Below are 13,209 nucleotides of genomic sequence, written 5' to 3' on the forward strand. Positions count from 1 at the left end.
AGCCTTCGTTTACAGCAAAAATGACTCCAAACTTCTGGGTGACAGCATGTGTGATAGCGACCTGTTTATTTCTTTAGTGTCACGTTAACTGTTAACTGTACAAACACAGACACACGCTGCATCTGTAAGATGGTGTGGTTGAGCTGTCGTCCTGGCGCTTCACATCCTTGTTTCCCAGCATTTCCCTCTGATGAAAAACATGTCTTTTTCAGGCCATGCAAAAATTGTCCACCTGCTGCTGGAGAGGAACACATCAGGCACTATTCCCTCAGACAGCCAAGGAGCAACACCTCTGCACTATGGGGCACAAAGCAACAATGCTGTGAGTCACTGACTCACATATTGTTACCTCCGCCAAGGAGGTTGTGTTTTGGTAGTGTTTTCCTGTCGTGCTGTCTGTAAACACGATGTCTCAAAAAGTTTTGAAATAATTCCAATAAAACTTTGTAGGGGTGTAGAGTGGGGTCATGTTAACAATCCATTGAATTCTGGCTTATATCCACCAAGGTCTTCAAGGTCACCTTAATGGAAAATTGACAAAAAGTCTTATAAATGAGAAACTATTTAACTTAGACTCTTACAAGTGTGGTGTGTTACTGATATTTGAAAGTCCTACAGGAGAGAGTTCAAACACCTGTTTTAAATTACAGCAGAATAATAAACCAGATCTTCATCTTATTAGTTTGTTGTAATTATGTTTCAGTATCTTCACCTTGGTCCAAAAATCAACACAAATAACCTGCGTTTTTCTTTCTGTGTGCATGAAGGAGACAGTTGGCGTATTCCTGTCCCATCCGTCGGTGAAAGACGAGCCTGATCTAGAGGGGAGAACAGCGTTCATGTGGGCTGCTGGGAAGGGCAGTGATGATGTCATTCGCACCATGCTGGCCCTCACCCCAAACATTGACATCAACATGGCAGACAAGTACGGTGGCACTGGTGAGGACTTGACAAACCAGAGGAGGAACTAAAGCTCCTTCGAACTGCTTTGGCCCACTTCCCCTATCTTCTGTGTGCTTCGAGGGAATGATGACATAATTTCCCTGGTCTTAATGCTCTATGTACACATACATACATACCTTTGTCCTTACTGGTTGCTTGTTTTAAAGTTGGGATGATGATGTCACAGGGGATTCCCCCAAAAGTGCAAAAGAGGCAGTGAGATCACAGGAGAGAGGGAAGTGATACTGTGAGCAAAATTAGTGTGAGCTCGTCACAGACGCGCACTACTGCCAGCACTGTCCTTTGACAAACACATATACATGCAGGCGCACATGACTTCCCGCCACGCTTTGACCCCCCGGGGCTATTTGAACCTATAATCTCCATGGCGATAGCCCCTCTGCTCGACGGTCATTGTTTATGCATGAATTACATGCAACGGTTGAATCATGCTAATTAGACAGTGTGAAGGGCAGTGTAAATGACCGAATCACTTCCATGCACTTGACTCCAGTCTGTACTGTCTGGGGACTGGAGTGAGGGCAACGGGGGATTTCCACAAGGAGGATTAAGTGCACCACTCCTCATTAAATGTCTCCCCCTGTTTAACCCTCCACTGACCAGGCTTTAGCCACAGCCCAAACAGGAGCATCAGTCAAAGGAGTGATGTGGAGAAAAAGAAGGGACAGACCTGAGGAGTGATTCAGAACATCATGTTTTATCTTGTGCATGTGTGTGTGTGTGTGCGTGTCTTTAAACAGCGCTCCATGCGGCCTCCCTGTCAGGCCATGAGAGCACAGTGAAGCTGCTTTTGGAGAAGGGCGCAATGGTTGACTCTCTGGATGTCATGAAACACACACCACTGTTTCGTGCCTGTGAGATGGGACACAGAGATGTCATACTAACACTGATCAAAGGTGGGTGTTCATTAACATATGTTAGTTACACTTTCTCAGTAATTTTGGGAAAGTCTTATTTCCTTTTTCAGTTTTCCTGTGGTCTTTGTAGTCATGCGAATGTTTTGAATAAAGGTTCTGCACGTGTTGACCTGGTGGACGTAGATGGTCACACTGCTCTACACTGGGCAGCTCTAGGAGGAAATGCTGAAGTTTGTCAGATACTGATGGAGAATGGGATAAGTCCCAATGTACAGGTATGCATAAACATATTTCACTAAGGGAGTAGTTGTTTTTAATACTTGGATGAAAATCATTTGTAGGCAATGGGTGTCTAAAGTATAGAAGCCTAGCTAAGCTAAGCTGTCTTATTTATTAAGAGATTTGAAACAGCAAGTGCTGACCAAAGTGCTTAAGAACAGAACAAACATACCAAACCATTAATACAAAAACAATTAAAACAATGAAAAATCACCTCTCACTCTGTGGAAAGTGAAAGAGGTAGGTTTTAAGAAGTGACTTAAAATGGCCATAGACATGTTGTGTTTCCTCTCCTATGATGATCTGCCAGACCTTCTTTGCATCCACCAGATTTGCTGCTTGTTTGTCAGTCTCTCCATTAAATAACTGGGTCATTATCCATTTGCAGTGTGAAGTGTGTCTGATCAGTTGACAGCATTTGGCTGAATCTAAGCAAAGAGTACACTTTACTGTTCATCCTGCAACTTCTATCAGCAGCCAGATCATCAATGAACACTAGTGACCCAGTTCCTCTGGATCATACATGCCCATACCATAACATTGCCTCTGCCATGTTTGACAGATGATGTGGTATGCTTTAGATCATGAGTTGTTTCTCTCTTTTTCCAGTCTTTTCTCTTCACATCATTCTAGTACAAGTTCATCTTGCTTTCATCCATCCTAGAATTCTTCCAGAACTGTTTTGGCTCTTTTAGATAGTTTTCTTGCAAAGTGTAATCGGACCTCCTTGTTCGTCAGTGTAACCAATGGTTTGCACCTTGTTGTACACCCTCTGTCTTCATATTCATAAAGGGTGTCTTTCAGTTGTGGACTTGGACAGTGATACTCCTACCTCGTCAAGTGTGTTCTTGACTCAGATAGGTGTTGTAAAGTTGTTTTTCTTAATCCTGGAAATAATCCTCATCACACACTAGTTTTAGTTTTTAGTCCTTTTGGTGTTTCACAACATGGCAGCCATGCCTAAATGGGTATCTCTGCAAGTTTGATTTGGTAGAGTGGAACACCAGATGCCCTTCCTGACACAACCCCAAAAGGAATTTGTGTCTCCGACTGCAATCTAACCAGCAACCCTTCAGGTGTCTAATTTATATGTTAACCACTACACCATTCTTTTTAAGAATGTACCAGGTTTCTGATTTGGCTTCTACTAAAGTTTTTGCTATCTCTCTGATAGGTTCATTTTGTTTCAGCCTACTGATAGCCTCCTTCACACACTAGATAACTATAACTGATAAAGTAACCATTAGGATTAAATCGTCCAAATTCAGTTTAAAATTACAGGTTAATAAAAGGTTACAGTGAACACACTAGAGCAGGAGAGGGGGATGAAAAGGATGTTTTTTTTCTTTAATATGAAGCATGACCACTCACCCTCTACCTCAGCCCTGCAGCAAAATGCAATAAAGTTTAACCAAAGCCAACGTGCTGCTGCAGTAGTGTGTCATATTCAATTTTCATGGTCAATTGGAAACATTTAGTCATAAATTTTTTACAGTTACTTCTATTTCATTTAAACTGCTTTTATTTGGTAGTGTTTCACCTGTGTGTTCCGTTCTTTAGAGCAACAGAAACTATCTCTGGTTAACAATCATAAAACAACATTGTTATAGATAATCTAATACAGCACCGAGTGATTTCCTAGTTACATACTGAACATGAATTTTGGATTTTGTCCTCATTAATGACCAAAAACAGTTTGGATTCTCGTGTCCAGCGCAAAGCATATGGCTGATCATTGTGAACTTCAAAGCTGTCTATGTCGTAGCTCCAAAACTTCTGATCTGCTGTGTAAACTTTTTGCAGGATCATGCAGGAAGGACTCCACTGCAGTGCACAGCTTACGGTGGTTACATCACCTGCATGGCTGTTCTCATGGAGAACCACGCTGATCCTAATATACAGGACAAGGAGGTAAGAAATTGCCTGTATTTGCTTGAATACGCTTTCATGTCTGACTTTTTTTTTTTGTAAGGTTTAAACATACAACGTTAATGCTGTTTTTTTCTTTATGGGGGTCCAGGGCCGGACCGCTCTCCACTGGTCATGTAACAATGGCTACCTTGACGCTGTGAAACTGCTGCTGGGCTACAATGCCTTTCCCAATCAAATGGAGCACAGTGAGGAGAGGTGAGGACTGAGACCACAATGAAAGCAGCCGAGGTGAAGCTTAAAAAGTAGGAAAATAGATGTATGAATCACACTGTTTATGCTGTGCAGGTACACCCCTCTGGACTATGCTCTGCTGGGGGGGCACAGTGAGGTGACTCAGTTCATGCTGGAGCATGGTGCTCTGTCCATAGCAGCTATCCAGGACATCGCTGCCGCCTCAATCCAGGCGGTCTACAAGGGCTACACTGTCCGCAAGGCCTTCAGGGAGAGAAAGCAGCTCCTCATGCGACACGAGCAACTGCGCAAGGATGCAGCCAAGTGAGAGACACATATAGGGTCACGCCAGAGTTATAGGTATAATGGTAAAGTGAAGGAATTGGCATAACTAGCTTTTATTAACCAGCATTAACAGAGCCAAGCAATGATCTCCTTATGGCGTCTGACAGTGGACTCATGTCTGTGCTTGTTCTGCTAGGCCTCAGTGCAGCATTTGACACTGTTGACCATAATATTGTATACATGGGTTAGAATACACAGTATTAAAGAAATACACTGCAGGGGTTACAGTCATATCTGTCTGACGGACTCAAATTTGTTCATGTAGATGGGGAGTCTTCTTCAAACACAAAGGTTATTGAGGGAGTTCCACAGGCTCCTGTGCTGGGACCAATACTGTTTATATTATACATGCTTCCCTTAGAAAGCATTATGAGAAAACATACATATATTTTCATTGCTATGCAGATGATACCAGCTATATTTGTCTATGAAGCAGGTGACACACAGCAACTAGTTAAACTACAAGCATGTCTTAAAGACGTAAAGATCTGACCTCTTCACTGGATGGTATGATCTTGCCTTGCAATAACATTTTGAGGAATCTTGGAGTTATTTTTGACCAAGATATGTCCTTCAGTGCGCATATTAAACATACAGGCTTTACTATTGGAATGTATTATTATCGGGCTGTCCTAAAACACCCTGAAAGGATGTACTAACATATTTTTCCATTGTTAGCTTCTTGAATCTTTCTACTCATATAATCAATCTGAAATATCAAGCCCCATAGGTATATGTTAAGGATACATGGAGCATGCATCTGCATGCCTCTGTTGTATTTTTGTGAAAAGCTGAGGGACACCCAAGTTTATGAATATGATAAATCGAGAATGAGGTGACATAAGATTTTCAAATTGACATCATAGGTGGATCTCCTAAAACTCCTGGATGAGTTCAAATCCGAGTGAGCTTCACCTCAAACTCAGAGGTCAAGTTTTCTGAAAATCTTGTGAATGTAATAACTGAAGAAGGAAGTCACCTAGGAGTTTCACACTTATACCAAAGCTACATCTCCTAGGAGGCTGAGGGTAGCACTGGTGGCCATCAGTATTAAACTCTTTTGTCCTGTCTCCCTTTGAGCTCTTCGCCCTAACCCCAACCGATCACAGTAGATGGCTACTCCTCCCTGAGCCCGGGTTTGCCAGACGTTTTTTTTCCTGTGAAAAGGAAGTTTTTCCTCCCCTCCGTCACCAAGTCCTTACTCATAGGGGCTCATGAGACTTCTCTCTCTAACATTGTAGGGTCTTTACCCTACAATATAAACAGGTGGCTGGCTGAATTGAATTGAAAATATTATTATTTAGTGAACATTAACACATTTGGTTTGGTTAACATTTGGTTGCCCAGACAAACCCAGAACCACCACACACTTAAGCTGTAATCAGTGATTACATGGCTTCATGATGTTTATATTCATTAGAAGTTACTCACTGACATCCCTCTGTTTGTCTCACACTGTGTCTCGCAAATTACATTTACTTTGCCTTTGAAGCAGTCACACTCTCTCCATATCTATCTTTCTTTCTGTCAGCCCAGCACACACATACGTCTCCTCTCTGTCTGCCTCTTCCGACTCATTCTTCTTCTGCCATTTGCTCACCAGTCTCATCTTTATTCTCTTAAACAACACTTTTGACAAGTAAATTTGTTTTCAGAGGGCACATTGACTTCAGGTTTTTATGGTAATCCAAGCAGGCAGTTTTATTTAGACATGCCTTTTAAGCAAAGCTTTTTTTCCACATATTACTATGATAAGCTAATATCCTTATCAGATTATATTCAAGCTGTATAGAAGACGTCGAGGAATGTTCTTAAAAAAAGGTCCAGAGCTAGAAAATAACCAGAAACCTACAATACTGCCTGTACCAAATGATGAGGTTTCTTCTAAAGGTGTATTCAAACAGCTTCAAATTTAATGTGTCGACAGATCACAGTGCCCGTCAACATTAATAAATAAATAAATAAATAAATATTATATATATATATATATAATATATATATATATATACATATATATATATATATATATATATATATATCAATATATATATATATATATATATATATATATATATATATATATATATATATATATATATATATATATATATATGCCTGATTAGCATCAGTATAGCCCACCCCCTTAAAAACATGTCAGTACATCATAACATTTATTTTGCATTTTTTTTACCTTGGTTTTTCTTTGGGTTTAGAAAGCGAGAAGAGGAACATCGGAGGAGGAGAAGCCGTGCATCAAGTTTCAGGGGCCACAGCAGAGAAACGGAGGGTTCACCCGTGAAAGCAGAGCAAGAAAAGCTGTGTCCTTAGTGAGCATTATAGAGGACTTATCCATGAATGATTCGTCTGTGGAAACAAAGAAATCATCCCAAAGTTGAACGCACTAAGAGCAAAGAGGAGAGACACAGAGGTACAAAAAATACAGAAATCCTTAACTTAGTCTGAAGTGTAAGTGTTAATGCGCTTACAAGTGAGGACAGCCTGTGCAGTATCGCTTTAATAACTAACCATAATCACATCCCTTGTCTTTATTTGACCCTGTTAAAAAAACAAACAAAAGGTGTGAATGCGGGAGTGAATGTGAGTGCGAATGGTTGTCTCTGTCTATGTGTTAGCCCTGCGACAGACTGGCAACCTGTCCAGGGTGTACCCTGCCTCTCACCCTAGGACAGCTGGGATAGGCTCCAGCGCCCCCCCGCGACCCTAAAAAAGGATAAGCGGCAGTGGATGGATGGATGGATAGATAGATAAAAAATATAAACCACACTGCAACAGAAAGTCAGCAAAAGTGTTTTATCAGTACTTTGTAAGTCTGCCTTTGTTTTTGATGAGACACTGAATCCTCTTCAGAATGATGGATGTCACTGTTGCATACTTATTTGAGGATATATTCCTGCCATTCTCCTGGGACGTTTTTTTCAGCTGGTCTTTGCGGAAAGGATTGTGCTCCTCTGCTTTTCATCTTCATACCTCAACTGTGTTCTGTTAGATTCAAGCCATGCAACACATTTGGCCAGTTTTTACTTTACTTTACACCGATTCTGCCAGTGTGTTTTGGATCTTTGTGATGCAGGAATATTTGGCTCATTTATTTTGATAATTTTCTGTAATACTTGTTGCCATCATTGAGTCTGATATCATCAAACCACTGCCTTTGAGTTTCCCGCTCAGGTTTGCAGTGAACTTGCTGGACTCCATCGCAGACAGTCCTTTACACTGTCTGAGCTGTCAACAAAGCTTTGACTCCCTTGTGTCTGAATTACTTTCAAAGCTGGGCCGTGCAGTAGCATGCTGTCTGTGGACAACCACTACACCACACTTCTGATTAGTGGTCTCATGGCTCGTTCTGTTCTTTTCTGCAGCTGCAGCTCAGTCTTTGCTGAGTTTTAGTGGCTCGCTTATCTTCCCGTGTCCTTTACCATCTTTTTGATGACAATCCGATTTTTTAATTCCTCTAAAAAAATTATTTTGTATAATCATGATGCAAATATACAGATATGCACAGCACATCAGATCCAAAATGAGAGAAGTTCCAGTCTTCAAAGCTAATTTAATAAACTCATTCATGCAATTAACTAACTAGAAATCAGAGGTGGACTCAATTTAGTTGGTCAGCAGCCTTTATAGTCAGTTTAGTCTGGAGTATTTAACTCTGTGAAATAATCCATTTTCAATCATTGACTTTAAATTGATATTGCACAGAGGTGTACTTTTAAACACTCATTTTAAACACTTTTTAGGTGTTTAAAATTAACTTTTAATTGAGAAAATGCATTCATCTTGACTAAACAGTACAGAAAGTGGTGTTTTGTTCATTTACATGATCTTTATTTTTTCATTTCAACTCCACTCCAACCAGCTCACAAAAGCAGGTCCTCTAGAAGAGGTAAAGAAGCTGAACCGCATGATTGTCCTGAAGCTTTGGGCTGCAGTCATGTGAGCAGTGATGCTTCCCCCGATGCTCTGCAGACCACAAGGCTGACAGAACTTCTCTCCCCTTCCAGCTTCAGACCCACACCTCCCTCCATGCCCAAATTCAGGGAACAACTTTTGTCAAACTCACCCAGTCCTTCCACAGCGGTCTCCTCTGTGGATCAAACTGAGGCCGGTAGAAGAGACTGCACGCCTCTAAAAAAGAGTAATGCTCACATGAGCGTGCAGACTGCCCGGGCAATTACCGATGCCCACACCTCTCCACAAAAACACAGACGACATAAGGAGCGTACTTCAGAGAAGGCCACAACCAAAGACCAAACTCGCTCAGCCTCATTAAGAAGGAGTTCATCTGTAGATCACAAAAGCCCCCCAAGAAAGGCTCAATCTGCCGCACACGCACCAATGTCAACACGCGCACACAGGGAGTACAACAAGGACCATCGCAGGAGGAGAAACGAGGCTGCACGCATCATCCAGCGTGCCTGGAGAAGGCGAGTTTACATTTTTCTCCTTGAACGTGTTTGTGTTTGTACTAGGAGGATTGTGGGAGATTGGCAGTGCAGTATGATATCATAAGGCACGCTTTATTGTCCCCTTAGGCAATTTTTTTGTGGACTCAAGTGCCGTCACAGAAGCTGCCTTCACTAAGAGTCAATAAACATTAAAAGAAAAGAGAAATTAATAAATAGATTTAAAAAAAAGGGGTCTATCACAACATTCAATACAAACATTGCAGATAATCTTAAAAACTGTTATTTAAATGCTTGATCGATGCTGGGACAAATGAATTTTTTGAAGCGATTCAGACCGCATTTAGCATTCAAAATTTTGGGGCAGTGCCATGTGGCACCCACATGTGCCCCCTTGCGAATACTTTCCCGCCCCCGTCTTTAGTCTGGATGCCATGCACAGTGGAGCAGTAGGGGAGAGAGCGTGGGAGAGGGTTGAGACAAGAAGATGTGGGACAGAAAGGCTGTAATCTAGAAGTTTCATAGTATTTTAACAAGAGGCTAAAAGTTCAACCGGGCTGCTCTAATAGCTACCAGAAGCCTCTCGTTGCTTTTCTCTCCGTCTTGCACACACTGCGTTTCTCTTAGTGGATGCCAGTCCACTGCAGGAGGCCCTCTGTTTCTCCTCAGCTTCACAGTTATATTGTGTATATGTTGCCTATTAATTTCCTTGAGTAAACTGTTTACTTTGTTTACACTTAGTGAGAATTAGTGCGAGGACTTGCCAGCTTTTAAAGCTTTGAACGCTGTTAGAGATGATTTTTATAGAACTGCGTGCATGTGTTTGTGTGGCTGTGTGTTTGCAGGTTTTGTGCACGCAGACGGAGGGAGGTAAAAGCCCATAAAGGGGTGGAGTCCAGACATTCAAACTACACCCATAACAGGAAGAAGGTGGAAATCAGAGCTCAACCTGCTAAGCTAACACAGAGTAAGAGCTCTGTGCTACAAAGCATCTACGGTAAGATCACCAGCATACTGCCCCAAACTATTGCTTTATTTACACTCACCAGACACTTTATTAGGCACACCTGCTCATTAATGTAAATATCTAATCAGGCAATCACACACCTGCGATTCAGTGTATTTCGGCTTGTAGATGTGGTCAAGATGACCTGGTTAAGATGAAACTGATCATCAAAATACGGCAGGTCAAACTGTAAGGGTAAAATGAATGAAAAGCCTTCTTTTCTATGGATCAGAGAGTTTTAATATCATTGTCAGTTGATCAAAACTGTAAGTCAGAGAGGAAACAGTCAGGTAATGAGTGAGAAACAGTGGTGTTATTAAAGATGTTTAAGGAATTGAGCATCTGCCCGTCTTAATTAAAAGTGGTATTAAAAGCAGATGAAGCTACAAATCAAGGTGTATAGAACAGACTGTAAGCAATATCTTATAAACATTGAATGACAGAAAAGTCTGAGTGTTAAAGAAAATGCAGATCTTCTGGGATTTTCCCACACAATCATCTCTGAATGGACTGGAAAAGAAAAAGACATCCAGTGAGCAGCAGTTCTCTAGTTTGAAATCCCTTGTTAATGCCAGAGGTCAGAGGAGTATGGAAGCCCGTTTCCACCACTAAAAAAAAAATAAAAAATCCATAACTCTAAATTTCGAGTTATCTTTCTCAAAATTTCGACTTATGAACTCAAAATTTCGACTTATTAATTTGAAATTTTGAAAAAAGTAGCTTGAAAAACTCAAACTTTTCTCAAAAGTTTGCTACAGTTAAGCTACCAGTATTACAGCCAGTCATGAATGCACAAATTGCTGATTATTTTCAGCGTAGCTTCACAAATAATGAAATGCTTGTGTTATGAGCTGAATCACATGGTGTTACTATCAGCAAACGTACTCTTGAAAGCGCCAGTTTGTTGCGATCTGATTTTGAGTGTGCCGTCCACGTAGATTACTGATGGCAGAGATAACTCAAAATATCGAGTTACTTTTCTTAAAATTTTGAGTTAATAAGTCAAAATTTCAAGAAAATAAGTTGAAATTTTGAGTTAATAAGTCGATATTTCGAGTTATGGATACTTTTTTTTAGTGGCGGAAACGGGCTTTCATAGAGGAGAATGCCCAGAGGCAACAGTAACTCAGTTAACTACTCATTATAGTCAAGGTATGCAGAAGAGCACCTCTGAGCACACAAAGTGCAGTGCCTGGTCCAGTGAATCTTGGTTTCTGCTGTGACATTCAGATGGTAGGATCAGAATTTGGCATAAACAGCATGGAAGCACAGGTCCACCCTACCTCATATCACTGGTTCAAGCTGCTCTTGTTTGTGATGTGGGTGATATTTTCTTGACACACTTTGGACCCCTTAGTATCAAGTGAGCATCATTTAAATGCTGCAGCTTACCTGAGTGTTGTTGCTGACTGTGTCCATCCCTTTATGACTTCTGATGGCTGCTTCCAGCAAGATAATCCACCGTGTCACAAAGACCAAACCATCTTAAACTGGTTTCTTGAACCAAATAGTAAGTTCACTGTACTCAGAAACCACTACAGTCACCACATCTCAATACAATAGAGCACCTTTGGGATGTGGTGGAACAGGAGATTCACATCGTGGACACGTTTACAAGAACTGTGCCGTGCTGTCGTGTCAATACGGCCCAAAAATCTCTAAGAAATGTTTCCAGCACCTTGTTCAATCTTTGCCATAAAGAATTTCATAATATATTTCATATATATTTAATATATCTTTCTCTCACATCTATTTAAAAATGTGTGGTCGATCCTGTGACATTCCACTGAACTCTGAAAAAGGAGAAGCATGAAAACTGAGCAGAGCTATTTTAGACTAAACAGGATTTGAGAGCAATGCTGCACTTAATTGCTCTGGTAATGTAATATTGGATTAATCAGGATGATGGCTCACCGCTGAAATAATGACTTTTCAATTTCCAAACATTAGGTTTTAATGTTTCTAGTGGCTGAAATGCTCAACAGCAACACTGTGACCCGTGAGTCTGCCTGAGTGCACACCAAAACACGAAAAACACTTTTTGGGGAGGAGTGTTGTCATGCGAGCAAAGAGATGATAGGAAATGAGGATGCTGGGAAAGCACTCTTAACAGAAGCAGGCACCTTGCAGTTTGTAAACAAGCAATAATGGCCAAAAGACAGCCATGCTAATAAACATGTTTTAGAAATTATCACCTGCAACTTTGCCACATTAGAAACAATGGATATGAAGTGTAAGAAAAGCAGCTTTAATTTTAACTCTACAAGTTGTAGATGAACTCTTGGTGTGCACTGACCCTTTGCAGTTTTAAAGCAGCTCGTGCACGCTGCAACTCCTGAGTTAAATATGCTTATTAGGATTGTTTTTAATTGGCTAAACCTTGAAATCGTGTTCGGTTAAGTTAGCAGAAAATAGTGGCTGAGAAATCAATGAGTAGGATGTGCAGCATGAATTAAAGCTTTAACATTTGAAGATTTTGTAAGATTAAAAGAAGAAGAAGTTACAAATCCAGCTGTGTAAGAAACACTGTAATGTCTGGCTGATGCTTCAATCCACACGCCGGGACGGTATCAGCCTGGTTTCCCGTGTGGAACCTCTGGTAAGGTTTCGCCCTCACAGACAGGCCTGACCTTCTTAACACATCACCAGGTGATGATGGGAGGACAGACAGAAGCCTTGCTGCGCCATAACACAGAAGCCCGCACAGCCTCTCTGCTCATGGTCCGACCCGGTCTTCTGACGTTGTTTTCCCCTCCCCCTTCTCGCCTCTCCTCCCTCTCTACCTGACAGTGCTGGCACTGTGAAAAGTTCAGAGCTGTCAGGGGGAATGTCAGACGACTGTGGAGAGCTATCTGCTGAACACACACATTAACAACCCCTCCAAAACACACACACACGAGAGTCATTTTATTACTCCGTCTCTCGTATCTTGAAGTAGACAGATGTATGAACTGTGGATGCTATCACCTGCACACTTAATTATTATAAACCATTTTTTAAAATAGCTTTCCAACACTCTTATATCTAAAAAATCTGTGTCAAAACAAGATCTTGTTTTCATCACAGATAAAAAAAAAATTATTACTTGTTTAATTTCCTAATATAAAAAACTTATGTGTTTAAATATTATTTTAAACGTGCCAGACAACAAACTCTGAAAAAGGAGAAGCATGAAAACTGAGCAGAGCTATTTTAGACTAAACAGCCTTTGAGAGCAATGCTGCACTTAATT

General features: G+C 40.9%; 1 protein-coding gene across 1 annotated transcript in view; it reads left to right on the forward strand.

Annotated features, from left to right (window-relative positions):
* Positions 1–13,209, forward strand: part of invs (inversin) — a 34,068-nt gene that overhangs the window by 11,848 nt on the left and 9,011 nt on the right. The window contains 14 exon segments of the mRNA XM_085178694.1: positions 213–322; positions 768–939; positions 1,704–1,859; positions 1,974–2,095; positions 3,903–4,010; positions 4,120–4,226; positions 4,317–4,526; positions 6,761–6,788; positions 6,790–6,838; positions 6,841–6,866; positions 6,869–6,934; positions 6,936–6,975; positions 8,425–8,992; positions 9,817–9,968. Coding sequence (XP_085034820.1) covers positions 213–322; positions 768–939; positions 1,704–1,859; positions 1,974–2,095; positions 3,903–4,010; positions 4,120–4,226; positions 4,317–4,526; positions 6,761–6,788; positions 6,790–6,838; positions 6,841–6,866; positions 6,869–6,934; positions 6,936–6,975; positions 8,425–8,992; positions 9,817–9,968 — 1,914 coding nt within the window.

Source organism: Neolamprologus multifasciatus, chromosome 11 (genome assembly GCF_963576455.1).
Source record: "Neolamprologus multifasciatus chromosome 11, fNeoMul1.2, whole genome shotgun sequence".
Classification (NCBI taxonomy): Eukaryota; Metazoa; Chordata; class Actinopteri; order Cichliformes; family Cichlidae; genus Neolamprologus; species Neolamprologus multifasciatus.